The 20210-nt window shown below is 33.5% G+C and overlaps 1 protein-coding gene across 1 annotated transcript; it reads right to left on the minus strand.

Annotated features, from left to right (window-relative positions):
* Positions 1-235: 235 nt before the first annotated feature.
* On the minus strand, positions 236-17814 carry LOC115420458 (protein FAM3C-like). The gene is made up of 10 exons (XM_030135701.1): positions 17680-17814; positions 17235-17273; positions 13501-13584; positions 13004-13075; positions 9845-9950; positions 9591-9649; positions 7985-8035; positions 7790-7874; positions 5295-5421; positions 236-4110 (listed from the first exon to the last, which is right to left on the minus strand). Exons 1-10 carry the CDS (start codon positions 17756-17758, stop codon positions 4021-4023), a joined length of 792 nt encoding a protein of 263 aa, XP_029991561.1. The 5' UTR covers positions 17759-17814; the 3' UTR covers positions 236-4020.
* Between the last annotated feature and the right edge of the window lie 2396 nt (positions 17815-20210).

Genomic DNA, 20210 nt, shown 5'->3' on the forward strand with positions numbered 1-20210 from the left:
ATCGACAGACATACAATATTTATAGCTGTAAACACACGCTGATCAGTTCTACAACGAAAACCAATAACATATATAAATGGATAAACACAGAGGTGTACAGTTAACATCTCTTTCTTGATTTTCCAGGGAAGTTAACTTCTCCAGATAAGCTTTAACTTCTGATTACAATCCTTTCGAGATTCTAGTTTTGACCGGCTCTATATGTAAAGTGTCATGAGATAACTTTTGCTATGATTTGGCGCTATATAAATAAAATTTGACTGACTGATTGCTTTCATTCATTGGAGTGTATTCAGAATAACACTGTTTTAATGCAGTGACACAGGAAAAACTGACCAATAACCTGGAGTCATCACTCAGCCGCCTCCCTTATGGATGAAAAAACAATGGTTACATGCAATCGAAAGAGGATGCAGCCTCTGAAAAACAAACAGCTGAGCACAGACCGAAAAACACATCACATCCAAACTTTGCATACACCCCCAACACATGCAAAGGTTTACAGTATAACTGTGTTAGCCTGCATGATGACAAATTCATACAAAGCTTATCTGTTGGTCATCATTAAGGCATATTTAAAGGCTCTATTTTATAGCCCTTGATATCCCAGAATGCTCTGCAGACTATAATGCAATCAGCTGGTTGGCAAACATCATATTCCTATCACATGTAGCATTTACGTACATAACCAGGAACAATGTTAATGTGGCAGCAGGATGTGAATAATAAATGCCAGACTGTTTCTTCTGTTAAGAGTCTGGAGATATCACAGTCACACCTTTACAGGGAAAAGGATATTGTTAACAGTTAAGAACCACTTCTACTGTTTGCGGTTTGTCCAACCAGTGTTTAACTTCTACTGTAAGCCAGTTAATTAACCTGAACAGTAAAGCCTGCCATTGATGGAAAATTGCCTGAACATTAACATTTTGTCCAAGTTTGAGATAAAAAGGAAACTTTTCACTATCCTCACACACACATAGATGGAAAATGAACTAAAAAAAAACCAACATGAGATGTCTAAGTCTTAGCATTAGTGTTCTTTGGCATTTATTCTACACTGTGATCTCTACTGAATGGATGAATATCACTGTAAAAACACACATTTCCTCATATGGATGGAGATGGAGAGCACTGTACATGTCAATTAATAATGTTTCATGGGTATTGATTTAGTTGAGGTATGGTAATCACTTTATTATCATTCTCAACAATCATTCAGTGAACTTCTGTGTACTGCAGACTGCATCATTATCCTGGAAGAGATCATGGTGTCCAGGTTTTTCTTTTAATTTGTCACCTGCCTGTATATGAAAACCTTTAAATTAAAGGAGCTCTGTGACAGTGTATTGGATTGTATAGATATGAACTGAATATATTCATATGGATGGCCTGGGTGCGTCATGTGACCATTAGAGGGAGTAATGAGTCATGTCAGAGAAAACTAAGGTCACAGTGTCTTTGACCAAAGAGTCAGGAAGTGACCAGATGGGATGAGAACCACTAAGAAACAACTTTTAGAGTCAAAGAAAGTGACAAAGTGATAAAAGCAAGAAGTACTGTTGTTGTTTTCTCCACTGGACACAGCTCTAAATGTAAAGAATGGAGTTTGATGATGAAATCGTAGTGTTTCTTCTATATGGGTGAGTTTGATTATGAGGTTTATGAACATATACAGTTATTATATGTGTTATTATCTTTACTAAGTTGCCGTCTATGGTTCAGACTAAACTGTGACAGTTCTGACCTTGTTTGGATGATTCCATACAAATCTTTAGTGTAGCTATTCACAACACAAACCAAACAGAAAATAAGTGATTTGTGGTTTTATTGTGGCTGTTTTCTGACTAAAAACTGAGCTAAACTAAAAGAGCTATAATGTAAACTATCAGCATGTGTAGACACAGTGTTATTTTGACTGACTGTCAAAATAAGCAGCTATGAGGTGTAGTTTGAAGGAGAAAACTTGATGAAACCATCATACAGATGTGTGTACACATTTAACCTTATACTTTATTCAGTGAGTGATACAGTCTGTGGATACATGAGTGTTGATTTCTTTGTAGTTTTCTCATCCTGAGTGTGTCCAGGTACAAAACTTCCCCTGCTTGTGAGAGTTTGGAACATCAACACTGCATAGAACCCCTTCAAGAGCACTGGTTTTACTAGGTAGGCATGTGTGGAGTCCAGTCAACATTTTTGTTTATTCAAGAATCTAACAATAACATTCCTCTCAAATGACAAATATAAATATTCTCATAGTGCATGTTAATAGAGAAAATGACAACTGATCAAAATGCATTGCTAACAAAATATGTTCATATTCTGCACATCTATCCATTGCCAAATCAAACATGATATAACTGAAGCTGTTCCAAATGAGCCCAAACTAGGACAAATGCAAGAAATATAACAAGGAAGTGGACACATATCTTCATGTCTAGTGGGATTTTCTCTTGCAATTGTCTTTGCTGATGAATGAAAAGTGGCTCAAACAACCTCATACAGTACTGTACAACAGGTAATCTAAAGCATAGTTCAGACGTCAGTAACTGGTTTTACTGAAGCAGCCAGGCTTATTCTGTGTAAAAGGAAGAACCTACATACTCCATAATGAACAAAGTGACTTCAACTTATGACATAAATTATTTCCCTGATGTCCAGAACAAAACAAGTAAACTCTGACAGAACCTTATGACTCTCCAAAGTGCAACATTTTAGTGAGTATACATAGTAGTAGTTTCAATAAAACAAATGATTATAGGTACCTGTCTTCTGTACTTTTGGTCTGATGTGTAACATTTGTATTGTATAATTCTATACAATGTTTAGTTTCGTCTAAAAAGAGAGGCATGAGCTTCAGAGCTCTGTGATCCAACCCTGGCAAAATTCTGCTGGACAATATGCAGATGTCTGACTTTTTAAATCTGCGCATTCGGCTAAGAAGTCTCTCAGCCCTTTTCCACTGATATAGAACAGGAGTTGCTCCAATTAATGCACCTTATTATGAACCATTGTGAGCATTTCAACCATAAGTTGCCAGTTGGTTCCCAGCTGGATGCAAAAAAAAAAAAAAAAAAAAAAAAAGTAGCTTTTTCTTCATATTTTGCAGGTTTTAAAGAGACAAAAAGGAAGAGGAAAAACAAGAGAGAAAACAGATGAAAAACCCAGGTGATAATTTGGTCATCTACTGAATTTCTGGGAAAATGATAAAGTAGCATGAAAAAGTAATCTGTGAGAATAATTAGATGAAGAGTTCACCATGACTGGTTTCACTTGAACAAATAACAAACATAGAGTAAAATATGACAAAGTGTAAATAAGAATAATAATACAAGAGTTCATAAAAGAAGTTGCCAAAGCACAGAACCATATTATAATGTCATGTGATGTGCAACGGCCTTAGTTAATGACTTATGACTGATTAGAATAGATGTTAATATTGGTGGTGCTGTCGGCTCACAAGGTCATAGCAAAATTCCTCTGAACAGAACCAGATCAAGAACCAGCAGAAAAGGTCGACATGAAGAGGAGCAGATTCTGTTTGTTGGAGAAAACACTTTCACTGCTGGTGTTCTTTAGCAGTGAATTCAGACACGTCCTCATAGTTTTTGCTTCTTGTTGTCTGCAGTTACTGGAGACTTGATCTTTTTCTGATGTTTCCCACAACACACATGTTCCTGATTTGTGATATAAAGGGTGGATGATGCAGTGCAGACCTGCTGGTGAAACATAAAGTGTCCATCTTAAGGAATTCTAAACACTGCCCCTATATAAAAAACAGTACAAAGAAGGAAAATAAAAGGGTTGGGAAAACATTAACCAATTGTTTTCCCATGTTGTGACTTCAAACAAAGAGCGGGCTGAGCTGAAGACCTCAAAGGAGACTAACTAGTCCAACCAGCCCCGATAGTTGAGCTCTTTCTGATTCTTGTTATTTTCAGCAGGCTTGACTCCTTTTGCAGTGTCATCGCCAACATGCTGTGTTTCTCCTGCTCCTCATTCCAGGACAAAGCAGCATCATTCCATGTATTTGGGGATGCATCCGTGCATTTCAATAAGTTCAGGCCACTGTTGATATTTATTTTTTGCTGGATTATTCTTAATTACCTGGGAAAATGAAATAATAATGATGATTCTGAAAGTGCAAAAAATATGGAAGACTATAATAAAATGAAACAAAGCAAGATAAACAATAATACTAAAACAATTGCTTTAGGAACAGATATTGTGAATTTGATGATCGGTAGAATTGCTTCATACTTTTTTCAGTAAGTGTTTATTTATCAGCTTTAGTACTGTCTAAGTATGTGTGTATTCCATAACCTGCTCCTGAATATTGAATATCTTTTTAAATTGTTTATCTAAACCAGGGGTGTCAAACTCATTTTGGTTCAGGGGCCATATTTAGCCCAATTTGATCTCAAGTGGGCCAGACCAGTAAAATGATGACTTAATAACCTATAATGACAAATCCAAGTTTTTATTTTTGTTTTAGTACAAAAAAACCCCAAGTAAATTATGAAAATATTTACATTTTACAAAAAAGATGTGAATAACCGGAAAAAACAGAAATTTCATTTGAAAAATTAGTGCAATTTTAAGAAAATTATACCTCGACTTATTTATACATGTACATTGACACACAATATTACTTAAACATTTGATAACAGGCAAAATATTGTTAAAATTTTGGAGTTTGGAACTAAAATTTGAACAATTTCTACAATATTCCATCTCTTATTATTAACACAATTACAGATCACAGTGGATCCATAAATGCACAAAACATTTAGTAACAGGCAGAATATAGTTAAAATTACACATTTCGGGTTGTTCATCTTAGTTTTTATTTATGGATTTATTTGCATTTTATTGTGAAAGAATAGTTTTGTAAATGTAAATATTTTCACAGTGTAATGTTTTGTTTTTTTCACTTAAATTTTTTCTACATAATTTTTCACAAAGAACATTTGTAGTTGTCATTATTTATGGTTTATTGTGTTGTTATTTTTACTGTAGATCACACTGGTCTGTATGTGGAACCTGAACCAAAAGGATTTTGACAACTTTGACTGTTCAGGTTCATTTTTGTACTTTCATCCTGCGGGCCGGAATTGAACCTTTGGCGGGCCAGATTTGGCCCCGGGCCGCATGTTTGACACCTGTGATCTAAACTGTCATTTCAAACAGAAGTGAATATGAAGGTCATTGTTTTCAGTGATACTGATTAAAAATAAAGATTAAATAGATTCAGAGACATTTCTAAATACAGATGAGCTGGTAGTTGTTACCTTCTCAAAGTTGCTCTGAACTGTTGCTCCTTTCCCACCAACAAACACCCAGCTGTCTCTGAAGCCCAGGGACTGAGCAGCAGAACTTCCAAGTTCAGCTATCAGCTTCTTTGCATCTTCATTTAACCTGTTAACAAGTGATCACACACTGTGACCCAACAGCTCAGATGGTCATGAATCACTCCAGCTGTGTGAATTAGCAGGAACTTATTGCATATTCAGATTTCTGCATCATCAGGAAAACACAAATAGTCTACATCTGCACTAGAATTTCAAAATATTATATTCTATTATTTTAGTTTTATTAATATTGTTAAAATTGTTCCACACAGTAACTGATCTGAAACCATTTTACTGCATGTTGTACTGCATGTTTTACTTTGTATCTTATTACATGTGGTAACTAAGGATCCTATCTTGAAATCCTGAGTAGATGAAGAAGTAACTGCAAACTGGATCTGAGCTGAGAAAAAAAATATAAATACTTTAAGATCATCTCTGAATCTTTGCAACCTAAATTACTGACATCTTGACTGATAACACTGAATTTATTCTGTGTTGCATCTCTATTTTAAGTCAGTCTCTGACCACTTCTTAATTTTTAAACTACTAATATTTCAATATTTAAGATGATAAACTGGGAAAAACCTGAAGTAGAACCTGACAATGACAATAAGAGAAAATTAGATGAATACAACAAATTTTAGTTGTGATACAGAGGATTAAAAATGTGCAGTGAATATGAACTGTGTTTGAGAGAAGAAATAGCATATGTACATATCTAGGTGCTGAGTAAAAGGGTTGTTTCAGTTTTGCTTGGTGCATTTAATGATTAACTGCAAGTTACTCACAGGAAATTTGCCTGTGTAAAATATACTCAAATTGATGAAAATTGTACTCTACTCAGATAACATTTGGTCTAAAAAAAGTAAAAGTTACTCTTTGGGTAGAGCTCTCCAAACTCAATATACAGCCAAATTTACTCTTTTTGAGGAAAATACTTTTGACTCTGGAAAAAATGCTCAGTAATTTTTTCTGTGTACTGTTGAAATGAATGAATTTGAAGCTTTCTGCTCCTAGTGCAGGTCCATGCAAATTAGGAGTTTTGGCTAAAACGACCTTAGTCAAATTGGACTTGGAAAAAAATAAAGCTGCTCATTTTCCTCCAAAGCACACATAAAGTCCACTGCATCAACATAAAGCTCTGTGGTAGGGAAACAAACAACTGAAGCACAAGCATCCTCCTTTTTTACTCCTCTTTTCTGCTCTGTGTCTGGTAGAAGGTAACAGGTGGAGAGGACTCGGTATGTGTTTGGCCCAGAGTTTTGTTTCTCAGGCAGAACTGTAGTCCTTTTAACAGCAGTAAATTGACAAGAACAGCTTAGTTTTCATATTGTTCTGCCTGCACACACTGCATCACTGGGGCTAAACAAGCAGACAGTAGAAAACAGACAGAGGTCAGGATCCCTGCAGGTAAATTCACATCCACTATTGGCAGACGGTAAGAGATGGTGTTTTAGAAATGCTTTTATGGAAGTGAATCTGTGTCATCAGATTTTGAATTATAAAATACATTGAATTTGTAGCACTGAATTTTTTTGCACTGAAATTAAGTATCTGGATTTTTTTTTTTTTTTGCTCTGAAATTAAGTATCTGAATTTTTTTTTTTTTTTTTGCACTAAAATTAAGTATCTGAACTTTTTTTTGCACTGAAATTAAGTATCTGAACTTTTTTTTGCACTGAAATTAAGTATCTGAATTTTTTTTTTTTTTACACTGAAATTAAGTATCTGAATTGTTTGTCTCTGAATTCAACTATGTTCATAAATTTAGAATTAAAAAATTCAGATGCAATAAATTCAGGTGCAAACATTCAGATGCAAAAAATTCAGTGCTAGAAATTCAATGGCTTTTATAGTTCAAAATCTGATGACACAGATTTACTTCCATATGCTTTTCTCAAATTTAGGGCTGTGTCCAAAAATAGGTCACAACAGTTTCCACTGGGTCGCAAACAAAAATAATAATTGTAGGAAATGTAAACTCATTTTCCTAATTCGAATAGAAGAGGGACTATTTTCTTTTCTGCACTGGTATGTCCTTAATGATATTATCTTTATTAATCCCATTTCATTTGAACTGTTTAATGATCAAACTATTCAAATGAAATGGTACAGGGCAACTGATATTCTGACTTTGTATTCCTGACTCATGGGCGTGTCCCTAAAGTGAAATACACAGTAAAATGTATTTACTAAACATCAATTTGACAGTGAAAGAGTCATCACATGTGAAAATATTTGAGGAAACAATAATTTAATGTGATTTTTTACTGTATGAGACTATTTTTTTTTATGTTATATGGGAATATATTTTGGAATTAGTGTTTAAATAACACCACTTTGTGAGACCTTGTGAGTCTAATAATCAGCTGTTTCTCTGACATCATGAATTTCAAAGAATTTTGAGGGAAAAAAAACAAAAGAAAATTTACTTGGATGAAGGATCATCAAATGATGCTATCAGCACAATGGATCCTTTCTCGATGCTTTGGAGGAATTCGATGAGAGGTTTGACGTCTATAAGATAAACATAGTTTTGAACAACCATCAGGACTTTATTGAAGTCATTTGAACACAAATAACTCAAATGATAAAATGTCATAAATGAAAAACTTGTTTTTACGTACCACCGCTGTACATGTCAAAGTGGTCAGTCTTTGTGACTTCTCCGCTTTTTCCTGAGGACACAGATGCGTGTTAGTGATGGATAATGACAACTGTGCAAAAGAAAATACAGGGAAACAAACTTATAATGACCACACATGTGCATTTCTCAGTCTTGGTATTAAGATCCTTTCTGGATACATGGGAAGTTTGTTCAGCAGTAAAAACAAAAGTTTCAAGGAAAAAACAGCTTCTATAAACTAAAGTGAAAGTGTTTAATGTGACCTCCCTTTGGACTGAACATGTTTTTAATCTTTTTGTTCAGACAATATGAGATTTAATGCATTAGTTTTCTGATTGTTTTATACCAGGTTTCATTCTGCACATGTCTGATGATGTAACTATTTGTGTTGTTTATTTTCATTGGGTCAAGGGTCACACTAAATCAGGAGTGTCAAACTCATTTTAGTTCAGGGGCCACGTTCAGCTAAATTTGATCTGAAAGTGGGCCGAACCAGTAAAATAACATAACATATATAACAATATAACATAATAATATATAAATAATGTTAACTCCAAACTTTTCTGTGTGTCAGAGAGAAAAAAGTAAATTTACATTATGAAAAATTTTACATCTACAAACTAGCCTTTCAAACAATGTGAATAACATGAAAAAAATGAAAAAAAAAAAAAAAATGTGTATTTTTATCAGTATTCTGCCTCAGTTTATCATTTACTCGTGCATTATAACGTACAGATCACAGTGGATCTACAAACACACAAATCATTTAATAGCAGACAGAATCTTGTTAAAATTGTACTTACTTCTCTTAAGAAATTTCAGGTTGTTCATATTTGTTCAGGTTATTCACATTTTTTGTGAAATTATACTTTGTTTTAGTGTAAATACATGAAAATATTTACATTTTGAAAGAGAAAAATTTGCAGTTGTCATTATTAATAGATTATTATGCTAGTATTTTACTGGTCTGACCCACTTTAGGTTGAATTGGTTGGAATGTGGAACCTGAACTAAAAGGATTGTTCATATCTTAGTGTAATTTTTGCATTTCACAAATTCATCCAAGGGCTGGACTGGACCCTTTGGCGGGCCAGATTTGGCCCCCGGGCCACATGTTTGACACCTGTGCACTAAATAGTCACTTTAACCTTTAGAACCCATTTAGTTCAGTTTTTGTGTGTCTTTTAAGACTGTGCACATATTTACAGTTTTTTCTCGTCATATCTGAAGAAAAAAAAAAGAGACTGAGAAATAAATACGTATGCTCATTTCAACCCTGTAAAAACAACAAACCTAAAGGTGGCCTCATCATAAAAATATGATCTAAACAGCAACATTCAATATTTAGCCCACACAAAAAGAAACATTTGTCATGTATATAATGATGATGAGTTGTGTAGAAATCACACATCATCTGTTCAGTTCAAGTTTATTCTAAGTACAAATGGAAATCATACAAAACCCTAGTTTTTAATGCCATTCTCATATATATTGCAGTTGTATCTTGTTACAGAGACTGAGAAATTCACGTAAAATTAATATGGTATTATAATCTTGTTAAAACAACAAACATATAATGCTTTGCAGTGTTTTGGCTCAGCATTTACCATTCAATACGACAATGTTTAGCCCAGTGCCTGCGTTGTCTTTTGCTTTCCCAAGAACCCTAAAAAAAAATAATGTGAATAAGAAATGAATACATTTACAGGACAAAAAGACAACAGTAGAAACAAAGCATTTCCCAAAATTACAACTTTATTATTGTGATATTATAACTTCATACTCAAAATATGAGTCTCAGTTGAACAAACTAAAATATTGGACTGATTAGATTAGAGAATTGTTCAGAAGAATCACCTACAGTTTGTTCTGCAAACAGATATTTGGAGACACGACGTTAGCGGCTCCACTATGGATGTAGAAGCTGTAATGATCAGCTGGACAGTCTTTCTTCACACACAGGTCAGCTGACAGACAAACAGAAATCGTGAAACCAATGTGAGACCCATTAATTTGCCCAGTATGAGAGATCCTGGTACATTTCACATATTTATAGATAATAAATGAAACAAAACACAATACTGACAGCACATTAACATGAAAACACTTATTTCCAATATGGTCTAGAGATGTTAAAGATTAAAATCCACACTAATTCGACAGCACCCAAAAAAAACTAAATAAACCACAGACAACTTAATGACATCAGCTGAAAATCAGATGTTCATCTATAAATCAGTGACTCTATTCTATGATAAGTCCAGACCTGAATGGCTGCATAAAAAGGAGCTTCTGGCCACATTATTTACTTAAAGTTGTAGTTTTCCAGCTGCTGATATTGCACCGTCCTAATCTGAGTGTTGCACTGTAAAAAAAAAAATGACTGTAGAATTAACACCAAAAAGTTGTAAAATTGCAACATAAAAAAACTGTAAGTGACAATAAAATGCAAAGCTGTTTATTTGAAAAGATTTTTCTGTTAACGATTGAATCAAATATAGCTGTAGTTTTTACAGGAAGAGTATGTGAACAAAACCAGATTTGTATGTACAAGTAATGTGTTTCTATTGTTTTATTGTTGAAATAATGGCATATTTGCTTTTTTTTTTTTTAAATAAAAAAGTAAACATTTAACAATGTAACATTTTAAACTTGCAAATTAATGGGTTGGTAGAGTTGGTAGAGCAGCTCGTCCAATAACTAAAGGGTTGGTGGTTCGAATCCTGGCTCTGACTGTCCATATGTCTAAGTTTACATGGAAGACACTGAACCCTAAATTGCTCCCAGTTGGATCTGGTGGCTTTGGAAAGTGCTTTGGACACCATGAAGGTGGAGAAAATGTGCTAAATAAGTGCAGTCCATTTACCATTTAAATCCAGTGTTAAATCTACAGGTTTAAAATGTTAAATCTACATGTTACTTCACAAATATGTTTACAGTTGGATATGTTTTTTACAGTATTGTTCTGGAAACCGCAGCTGCCAGTTTTTTTCCATGAACACAGCAGTTTTTTTTTTTTTTACAGTGTGGACATACTCTAACATGACACTCAAGGTCTATTTTTTAGACTCTTTACAATTTCAGTCAATTAATTTAACGTGTTTAATCATCCATCCATCCATTATCCACCGCTTATCCGGGGCTGGGTCGCGGGGGCAACAGTCTAAGTAGGGATGCCCAGACTTCCCTCTCCCCAGAAACCTCCTCCAGCTCTTCAGGCAGGAAGAGCCGGTGTTTAATCAATCAAATTTTATTTATATAGCGCCAAATCATAACAAAAGTTATCTCATGACACTTTACATAGAAAGAGAGCCGGTCGAAACCAGACTCTCAAGCCAGTTTACAGAAACCCAACAGAATCCTCCAGCAGCAAACACTTGTGACTGGTGACAGTGGAAGGAAAAACTTCCTTTTAACAGCAGAAACCTGGAGCAGACCCTGACTCCTGGAGGATGGACAACTGTCTTAACCAGTTGGGATGAAAGAGAGAGGGTAAAGAAGGAGAAAAAGAGAGAGAGACTGGGGGAGAAGGGGGAGACACGTGGATGCAACTGATGCAATGCAAACTGAACTTGAACTGTTGAAAAGTATCAGCTAGTCCTAGTATAATGACCAAATTAATGCGATTTTAATGTCAAACTGAACACGTGGTCTCTTCTTTACACAATTTCATAACATAAAACATAAGCCATTACTTTAACCCTTTCATGCATGAATTATGAGAACCTTGGTCAATATTTTTTTCTTGAGTGATTTTATTCCTCTTTAGGCATGACAAAAACAATGCAATTGAAATTTTTTATGAACCTATTTTTCATGGAGTTAAAAAAATGTCCACTCAGCTAGACATTTTTAACTCCATGAAAATGTAAATAATTAGTGTAAAATACAGTTCTTCATCTTTTCATGGTCATCAGATATGACCCATTTGGACGTTCAGAGGCTCCATAGTTACCGAGGAAACACCGTCATCTTCTACAGCATTGATTCACCAGTAAAACCCACGGAGTTGGATCAATGACAGTGGATGGACACACTTGATTAATGATAGATTTGCTGAAGAAGTCACTTTTTTTTTTCTTTTTTCCCTGTTTCTGATTTAATAACCTTTGAATTTACTCTGAGTTTTAATGAACATCAACATGATCAACAGATTAAATATAGGAAAATACCTACTCTACACTGAAAAAAAAAAGCTAAATACAGAGGATAATATAATAATAAATGGAGATAAATACTCAAGAAAGGTTAAATAGAGAAAAAAAATAATAATTTGGGAACTGTCATCAAAGAAGCGCGGGGTCTTTATGGGTTAAATATTAATAACATTTTATTTCCTTGCCTTTATATTCACTCATGCAGATAATATGCAGGTACTGTTATAGAAGTTCAGGTTAAATTACATTGTAGAATAGCTGTCCACTGTACTGACCACTATACATGAAAGGGTTAAACTCATTTTCATTAAACATCATATGGATGTCATAAGTTTCAGTTTTTAGCTGAAATGTTTTTATTTTCAACAATTTTGTTCATTATGTTGATCATATGGTCAAGTTTCTGTTCATTTTGCCAACTGTCTTGCTCATTTTGTTGGTTATTTAAAACTGATATATATCTTATGTTTTGTAATGTGACTTCAGTCTGAATGGTCATGATGCGTTTCACCACAAATAGAGGCAGCATGACCCGGAAAGATCTGTATTTACTTCTAAACACAGTGTGCTGCATGTAACATCATATCTTCTGTGCATCCAGGTCACGTCAGGGTTGTAGACCGTTCACATATGAGCCTGAAGGCAGTCACATTTATGTCATAATGTAAAAAAACCATGCAAAAAAATCCAATTTCACCAAAAAATCGGAATTTAGGATTAAGACCTGCAGTATGAACGTAGCCTTAGTTTCCTACACAGAGTCTTGTTCAGGTCAGTGCTTGTTTGGCAAAACCGAACCTCTCAATAATATTTCAGAAACAGCAGAAAAGTACAAAAATAAATATGCGTTGGTTGTCACTCACCAGGCTGTTTAGGGTTCTGTAAAGGCTTCACAGAAGAACCTGAACCTTCAGATAAAGCCTGATGCAAATCAACTGGAATAACAGAAGTTAAAATCAGATTTACTAAGATACTGAATGAGCATACGAGGTATTTAATCAAATCATGCTCCTGTTCCATCTGTAATTACATTTTAGATACCAATAACTGTGTAAAGTGTAACATTTATACTTTTAAAACTTATTATAATTTAACATAATCAACACTGAACCTTCTAGTGTTAATATGTTATGCACAATCACAAAAATGAATAATTGAGATAATAAATTTGTAAAGTGTCTGCAATTACATTTTCACATTTCATAATGTATTGATGACTTTATAATTAGTCATTAGATCAAATGCAAAAATAAACTCCAAAGATTCTCACAGTTCCTTCTAAAATTAATCCGAAACATGTAAAATTTGCCATAAATACCTTTTTTGCAGTTTTATAGAGCACATGGTTAGCTGCTCCTACCTTTGAACGTGTCGCTGTATTGTTTCAGGATAACTGTGACAAAGATGATCAGTGACACTCCCACCAATATGCACTGTATGATTCCTGAGGGAGGGAATCAAAAGAATACAAGTATTACCAGCTTCACCAGCCAGTGATCACACCCAGAGTGCAAAAAAAAACAGCAGCTAAACTGGTATGGAAGTAAATCTGTGTCATCAGATTTTGAATTATAAAAGCCATTGAATTTCTAACACTGATTTTTTTTTGCACTAAAATTAAGTATCTGATTTTTTTGCACCTGAATTTTTGCATTTGAATTTTTTTAAATTCTAAATTTATGAACATAGTTGAATTCAGAGACAAACAATTCAGATACTTAATTTCAGTGAAAAAAAAAAAAAAAAATTCAGATACTTAATTTCAGTGCAAAAAAAATTCACATACTTAATTTCAGTGCAAAAAAAAAAAAAAAATCACATACTTAATTTCAGCGCAAAAAAAAAAAATTCACATACTTAATTTCAATGCAAAAAAAAAAAAAAAATCAGATACTAAATTTCAGTGCAAAAAAAATTCAGATGCTTAATTTCAGTGCAAAAAATAAAAAAATAAAAAAAATTCAGATGCTTAATTTCAGTGCAAAAAAAAAAAATTCACATACTTAATTTCAATGCAAAAAAAATCAGATACTAAATTTCAGTACAAAAAAATTCAGATGCTTAATTTCGTGCAAAAAATAAAAAAAATTTTGAAAAAAAATTCAGATGCTTAATTTCAGTGCAAAAAAAAAAAATTCAAATACCTAATTTCAGTGCAAAAAAAAAATCCAGATACTTAATTTCAGTGCAAAAAAAAAAAAAAATTAGATACTTAATTTCAGTGCAAAAAAAAAAAAAAAATCAGATAATTAATTTCAGTGCAAAAAAAAAAAAAAAAATCCAGATACATAATTTCAGTGCAAAAAAAATCAGTACTACAAATTCAATGTCTTCTATCATTCAAAATCTGATGACAAAGATTCACTTCCATGAACTGGTTTAAAGCAGAGCTGTCATCTTTGAAGAAGGAGATTAAACTGAAGGAACTGATCTGTGTAAGTACATTTAATGTCATTATAAATCAATGGCAAAAGGATAAATCCGGATTTAGATGTTTTTTCTAACTGACTGAATCAGGTTCTGCTTTTGAGGAACATTGTTGTTATACTTTTAGTACCTTTTAAATTATTGATGTGTTTTATATGTATGTTCTTAGTTTGCTGTTTTATATATGGTCTTAGAACTGACTTTTATGATGTTTTATGTATATTTTTAGTGTGAATGTATGGCTGTGATTTCTATTTTGTCCAGGATACTCCTGAAAAGAGATTTTTATAAAGATTAAATATAATAAAATAAATTAAAGAGAAATGTACCAACTGAAAAACATTTAATGCAATAGTTTATCATTGTAATTACAACAGACAAACGATGGTTTATGAAATCAACAACAAAACTATCATAAAATGTGTCTGAATATCACGAGAGAAAATCATTTTAACAACAGATTCTAATGAAATATGTCAATTAAACTTCTTTTACAGTGTTTCATAGCCACTTATTATTTTTCTGACATGTCATTTATTTATTTATTTATTTATTTATTTATTTATTTATTTATTTATTTATTTATCTAATTATTTTTTCGATTTCACAGTCTTGTTTCCCTTTTTAGCCTGAGTTAGCTTTAACTTGTTTTTAGACATCACTACACAAAAAGATCAAAACTGCATTATTATTATTATTATTATTATTATTATTGTTGTTGTTTTATTATTTACATTAGTATTAGTATGAGTACTAGTATTGTAAACTATTTCTCTATATTGCTAGGTGCTTTGCTGTTTTGCTGTTTCATTGTCTGTTAGTGGTAGAGGTCAATTTTATGTCTCATTTATTTCTGGTTCAGAATATAAACCTACTGTGCTCTGCAAAAAGGGAATTTAAAGAAATAAATAAAACTTTATCTCTGGAAAATGCGTCATGCTTTTTGCGTATGTGAAAAACAATATCGTCAAGCATTAGAAAAGAAATCTCACTTCAAGAATTTTAGAGAGAGCAGAGAATAAGCACAGTTTGGTTAAAATTTGTATCTTTTATTTATTTTTTTAGTTTCAGGTCCTGTTAAAGGCTTTCCGTGTTAGGGTTAGGGTTAGTCTTCAACTTCTGAGAATCAGAAGTTGCTCAAGCAATTTGGACATTTTTTGCTTAATTCAAGACAATACTTACTAAAGTTTAAATAACATATTTTGCAGAATTAGACTTTGTAATATACAAGTACGCAGTTTTATTGTGTATCCCAATTGATCAATAAGTTCTTTGAATGTGTAAGAATATCTCAAAAGCTCAGAGACCCAACCATTAAAATCTGAAAAAAAAACCAAAACAAAACATTAAAATGAACTTTGCTGGGGTGTACTGTAGGTTGTCAAACTAATTCATGAAACATTTACTTGATTTTATAGAAGTTTTTCCTCTCATTTTCCACCATTCATTAAAACTAGAAGGGTACTAGAGTACATTCCTCCACATTTTGTTAACCCTTACATGCATGAATTATGAGAAGCTTAATCAAGATTTTTTTCCTAAGTATTTTTATTCCTCTTTAGGCATGAAAAAAACAATGTGATTGATTTTTTTTTTTTTTTTATGAACCTATTTTTCATGGAGTTACAAAAATGTCCACTCAGCTGGACACCATGTGTTTAATTTTTGAAGCTCAGAAACATGCATTTACTGACATACTGTGTGAAAACTATTAAATAAAAGCATTTTTACCCTCCTGAGACCCAGCAATACATTTTTATCCTCTGTAGGGAACAAAAGTTTGACAGTTTTACTTAAAAAAGGCTGTCCATTGTAAAGGACATGCCATTAAAAAAATAAATAAATAAAAATAATTTTAAAAAATGTCTCAGAAAAAAACCAAAAAACTGTTGTATTATGTAGTTTCTTATCAAGACAATTGTTTAATGTAAAAGAGCTAAAGATTTCACTTTCCTGGGTCTCAGGAGGTTAATGCTGGTAATCTGATGTTTTCTCACATTTTAACATACTATAATACTAGTTATTACTCACTCAGATAATATGCAAAAAAAAAGAAAAAAAAACATTTTGTTAAAAAAAAAACAAAAAAAACCAACCTCTCTTAATTACAGTCTAATAACAATTAACAATTGATTTAGATAAAAGAACAGGAAAGTTACAGTAATGGTATGAATGTCAGTGTATGGGATGATGCATAAGCGTCCACTGTGGTGGCTGATATGGAACTAAAAACAACACAAAAACATGAATATACAAGAGAGGAGCTGGAGAATAACTGTCCACTGGAGTGACCAGTATGCATGAAAGGGTTAACTTGTCTTCAAAACCTGCCCTGCCAAATTTCCTGAAACATGGTAGAGGGGTAGGACATGCGCCAGGGAGCACTCCTTGATGAAAAGGTTAATTTGACCTAAACTGAATGGATTAATTTCTGACTCATGTCCTACAGTTCAATTCCATTTCATGACAGTCAGTGCAACAGTTTGTGCATAATCCTGCAGAACACATACAGCTTTGGACACACCTTTTCTAACACATACAACATGATAAGACTGCTTTGTGAAGCATTAAGATGAATGAAAGCGCAAATTTGTTTTGTGGGTTAGAGTAACACCTGGTTGAGCCAATAAGGAAGTAAACATGGACATGCATGGGAGGAAAACTTACTGCCCTTGACGCTTTGTCTTCTTGCCATTTTTATTTTTCCTTAAAAACATAAATAAAGGATAAGCAGATTTAGACTGACAGAATGAAAACACTATCACTAAATTATCGACCTGAACCACAGGGTTTTCACTTCATTTGGCAACAAAATCAAAATCCCAACACATGTATAAATTCAGCCTGTTTTATCAAGTCAACAGCACTAAATACTCCATAAATATTGTTAATTAGCTGCACATCAGAATCTGTATTTGGTCTCCTTACTTGAAAAAAAGATTAAGATTAAGATTAAGATTAAGATTAAAACATCTTTTTATCAGATCATCAGTTAAACTAAATCTGTTCAATGCAAACAAACTAATGAATAAAGACAGAGCTGCAGGTCTACATTCAGTCAAACTGAGATATATAAACCTATGATTCTGCGTGAGTGTTTGTGTCCACTGACCTATTCTCACTGTGAGCATATCGCTGTCCACCCGAACGCTGTGAAAGTGGATTTCCTCTGTAACTGCCGGTGCAAACATGTTTGTCCTGTTCCACCTCTCTTTACATAATAATTTGGTTACAGCCAATCAGCTGCACTCAAGGGTTCAGAGTACATGTTAGACATCAGTTGGTAATGTCATAAGTGACTGGCATAGTGTTTACTCATATAAAGTTACAATTATGTACAGACAATGGCACATATAACAGGGCTCCTGTGCACAATGACCACCACATTCAGAGAACGAATGTGGAAGAACTTGTACTGAATGTTATGCGTGTCTAAAAATGCTTCCTTAGTGCAACATCTATCCATCTTTGAAGGCATAAATCATATTCTCTCACACAAAAGCAGCTGCTCATATTTAACCCTTAACCCCTGAGACATTATTCCAGGTAAACGTGCTGCTGTAAATTTGCGTCATAAAAGCTGCTGTGAGTATGTGCCCTAGTTCTTTTTCTTCCGTGGTTTTGCTTTACTGTGTGTTTTAGGGTCAATACAGAGTGGAATAACAAAAACAGAGAGGAACTGAAGTTGATTAAGGCACTCAGAATGTACATCAACAAGACATTTAAGATGCTGAACATGAACTGTGAACTGGAACACACTGAACAAAAACTAGTATTTGAATTTGGGCTCAGTAATTTTTGTTTTGGGTTTTTAAAAAAAACAAACAAACAAAAAAAAACAGTCTAGTTGCTTTTTGGCACCTGGTTGAACTCCAAAAAGCATTTACATGGTCAAAACTCAGTAAAAACACAATAAAAAATAAATAAATAAATAAAGGAAAACCACGTCAAAACTGTAAACAACAGAAAGCATAATGTGTTGTGCACTTTTCATACCTCTCGGCCAAATATAGTGTAAGATTCTGTTGAAAGTTCCTGCCCTATAACTTAGATTGTCTTTGTGTAAAACTCATTACATACATATTATATTTGAAAGTACTCAGATATTATAACTGCACAAAGCTGTTTCAGACAAACATTTCAACCCAACAAAGGAGTCATGTCTACATTTGATACCATTTGACCTTGAAAAAGTAGGTCGAGGTCACTTGTTTTCAATAGGCTTCTGCTTCATGCCAAGATGCATCTACAGCATAAATTTGGTGCAGATATCTCAATGCATTCTTCAGATAATATGACTACATCATTGAATGGACAGACAGACAGACAGACAGACAGACAGATGACAAAATGATTACATAATACCCCTTCAGCCAGAAATTGGCCAAAGGGTAAAAACATTAAAAACGACAAAGAAAACTATGTTAAAAAAAAAAAAAAAAGCCCAAACCATCTATCTTTATAGCGAGCACAAGGTCTATTCTATCAGCATGTTTTGAAATTCTAACTATTGAGTAAACAGTTCATTTTTTATGAAAATTTAAAATAAATCATACATACAGAGGGCTCACCACAGACACGTCAGGGGTTAAAGGGTTAATCCTTTCATGCATAGTGGTCACTACAGTGGACAGCTATTCTACTACTGTTCTCATGTATATTCATGTATTTGCTGTTTTAGTTCCTTATCAGCCAACACAGCGGACGCTCATGTACCATCCCATACACTGACATCCATACCATTACTATAATTTTCCTGTTCTTGAAAAACCTCATCTGTACTAACATGTTTGAGTGTAAGTCAAGTGCTTGTTATTGTTATTAGACTGGAATTAACAGTTGTTTTTGCATATTATCTCCATGAAGTGAGTAATGACTAGTATTAGAGCATGTTAAAATCTGAGAAAACATCAGACTAGCAGCATTAAACATGTTATTATTTCATAGTTTTCACACAGTATTTCAGTAAATATGTTTCTTATTTTCACAAATTAAATGCATGGTGTCCAGCTGAGTGGACAAGTTTACAACTCCATGAACAATAGGTTCATAAAAATGTTTCATTTGCATCGTTTTTTAAAGCCTAGAGCAGGAGTTTTCGATATTTCCCCATTCCAGCACACCTGATTTAGTTAATGATCAGCTCATCATCAAGTTCTGCAGAAGCCTGATAGTGATGTAATGGAAGAGGAAAATATCCAAAACATGCAGGATACCAGCCCTCGAGGACTGGGTTTGGACACTCCTGGAATAGAGGGATAAAAACACTCAGGAAAAAAATCTTGATTGAGAATCTCATAGTTCATGCATTAAAGGGTTAATAAATCACACTGGACTTTTATGTCAAAATGGGAACTTTGTACCAGTTAAAATGGTAAATCATAGGTGATTAATGTGCTGATATAACTGGTCCCACTCTGTTGATTTAACCTGATATAGAACACGTTTTACTCTTACAACCTCATAGCATTAGTGAGGCCCAACACTCACAGTGTCCCCAGGCAATCCTAACTGGAACTGGAAGCAGCATTTTTTTTGCACATTCTTGACATTGTAGTTTGTTTATATGAGCACATAAACATTTCTGTAGAAGCTACAAACTGGAGCTGAAACGATTAATCAATTCGAATTGATTTAAGAAAT

Source organism: Sphaeramia orbicularis, chromosome 6 (assembly GCF_902148855.1).
Source record: "Sphaeramia orbicularis chromosome 6, fSphaOr1.1, whole genome shotgun sequence".
Classification (NCBI taxonomy): domain Eukaryota; kingdom Metazoa; phylum Chordata; class Actinopteri; order Kurtiformes; family Apogonidae; genus Sphaeramia; species Sphaeramia orbicularis.

What these genes read in the sequence shown, in the direction of transcription:
- LOC115420458 (XM_030135701.1), bottom strand. Translation starts at nt 17,758, where the DNA reads ATGTTTGCACCGGCAGTTACAGAGGAAATCCACTTTCACAGCGTTCGG. An exon ending in ACAGAACCCTAAACAGCCTG is followed by an intron (nt 9,951 to 13,003) that starts GTGAGTGACAAC and finishes TTTGTCTGTCAG; the next exon opens with CTGACCTGTGTGTGAAGAAA. An exon ending in ATCTGTTTGCAGAACAAACT is followed by an intron (nt 9,650 to 9,844) that starts GTAGGTGATTCT and finishes ATTTTTTTTTAG; the next exon opens with GGTTCTTGGGAAAGCAAAAG.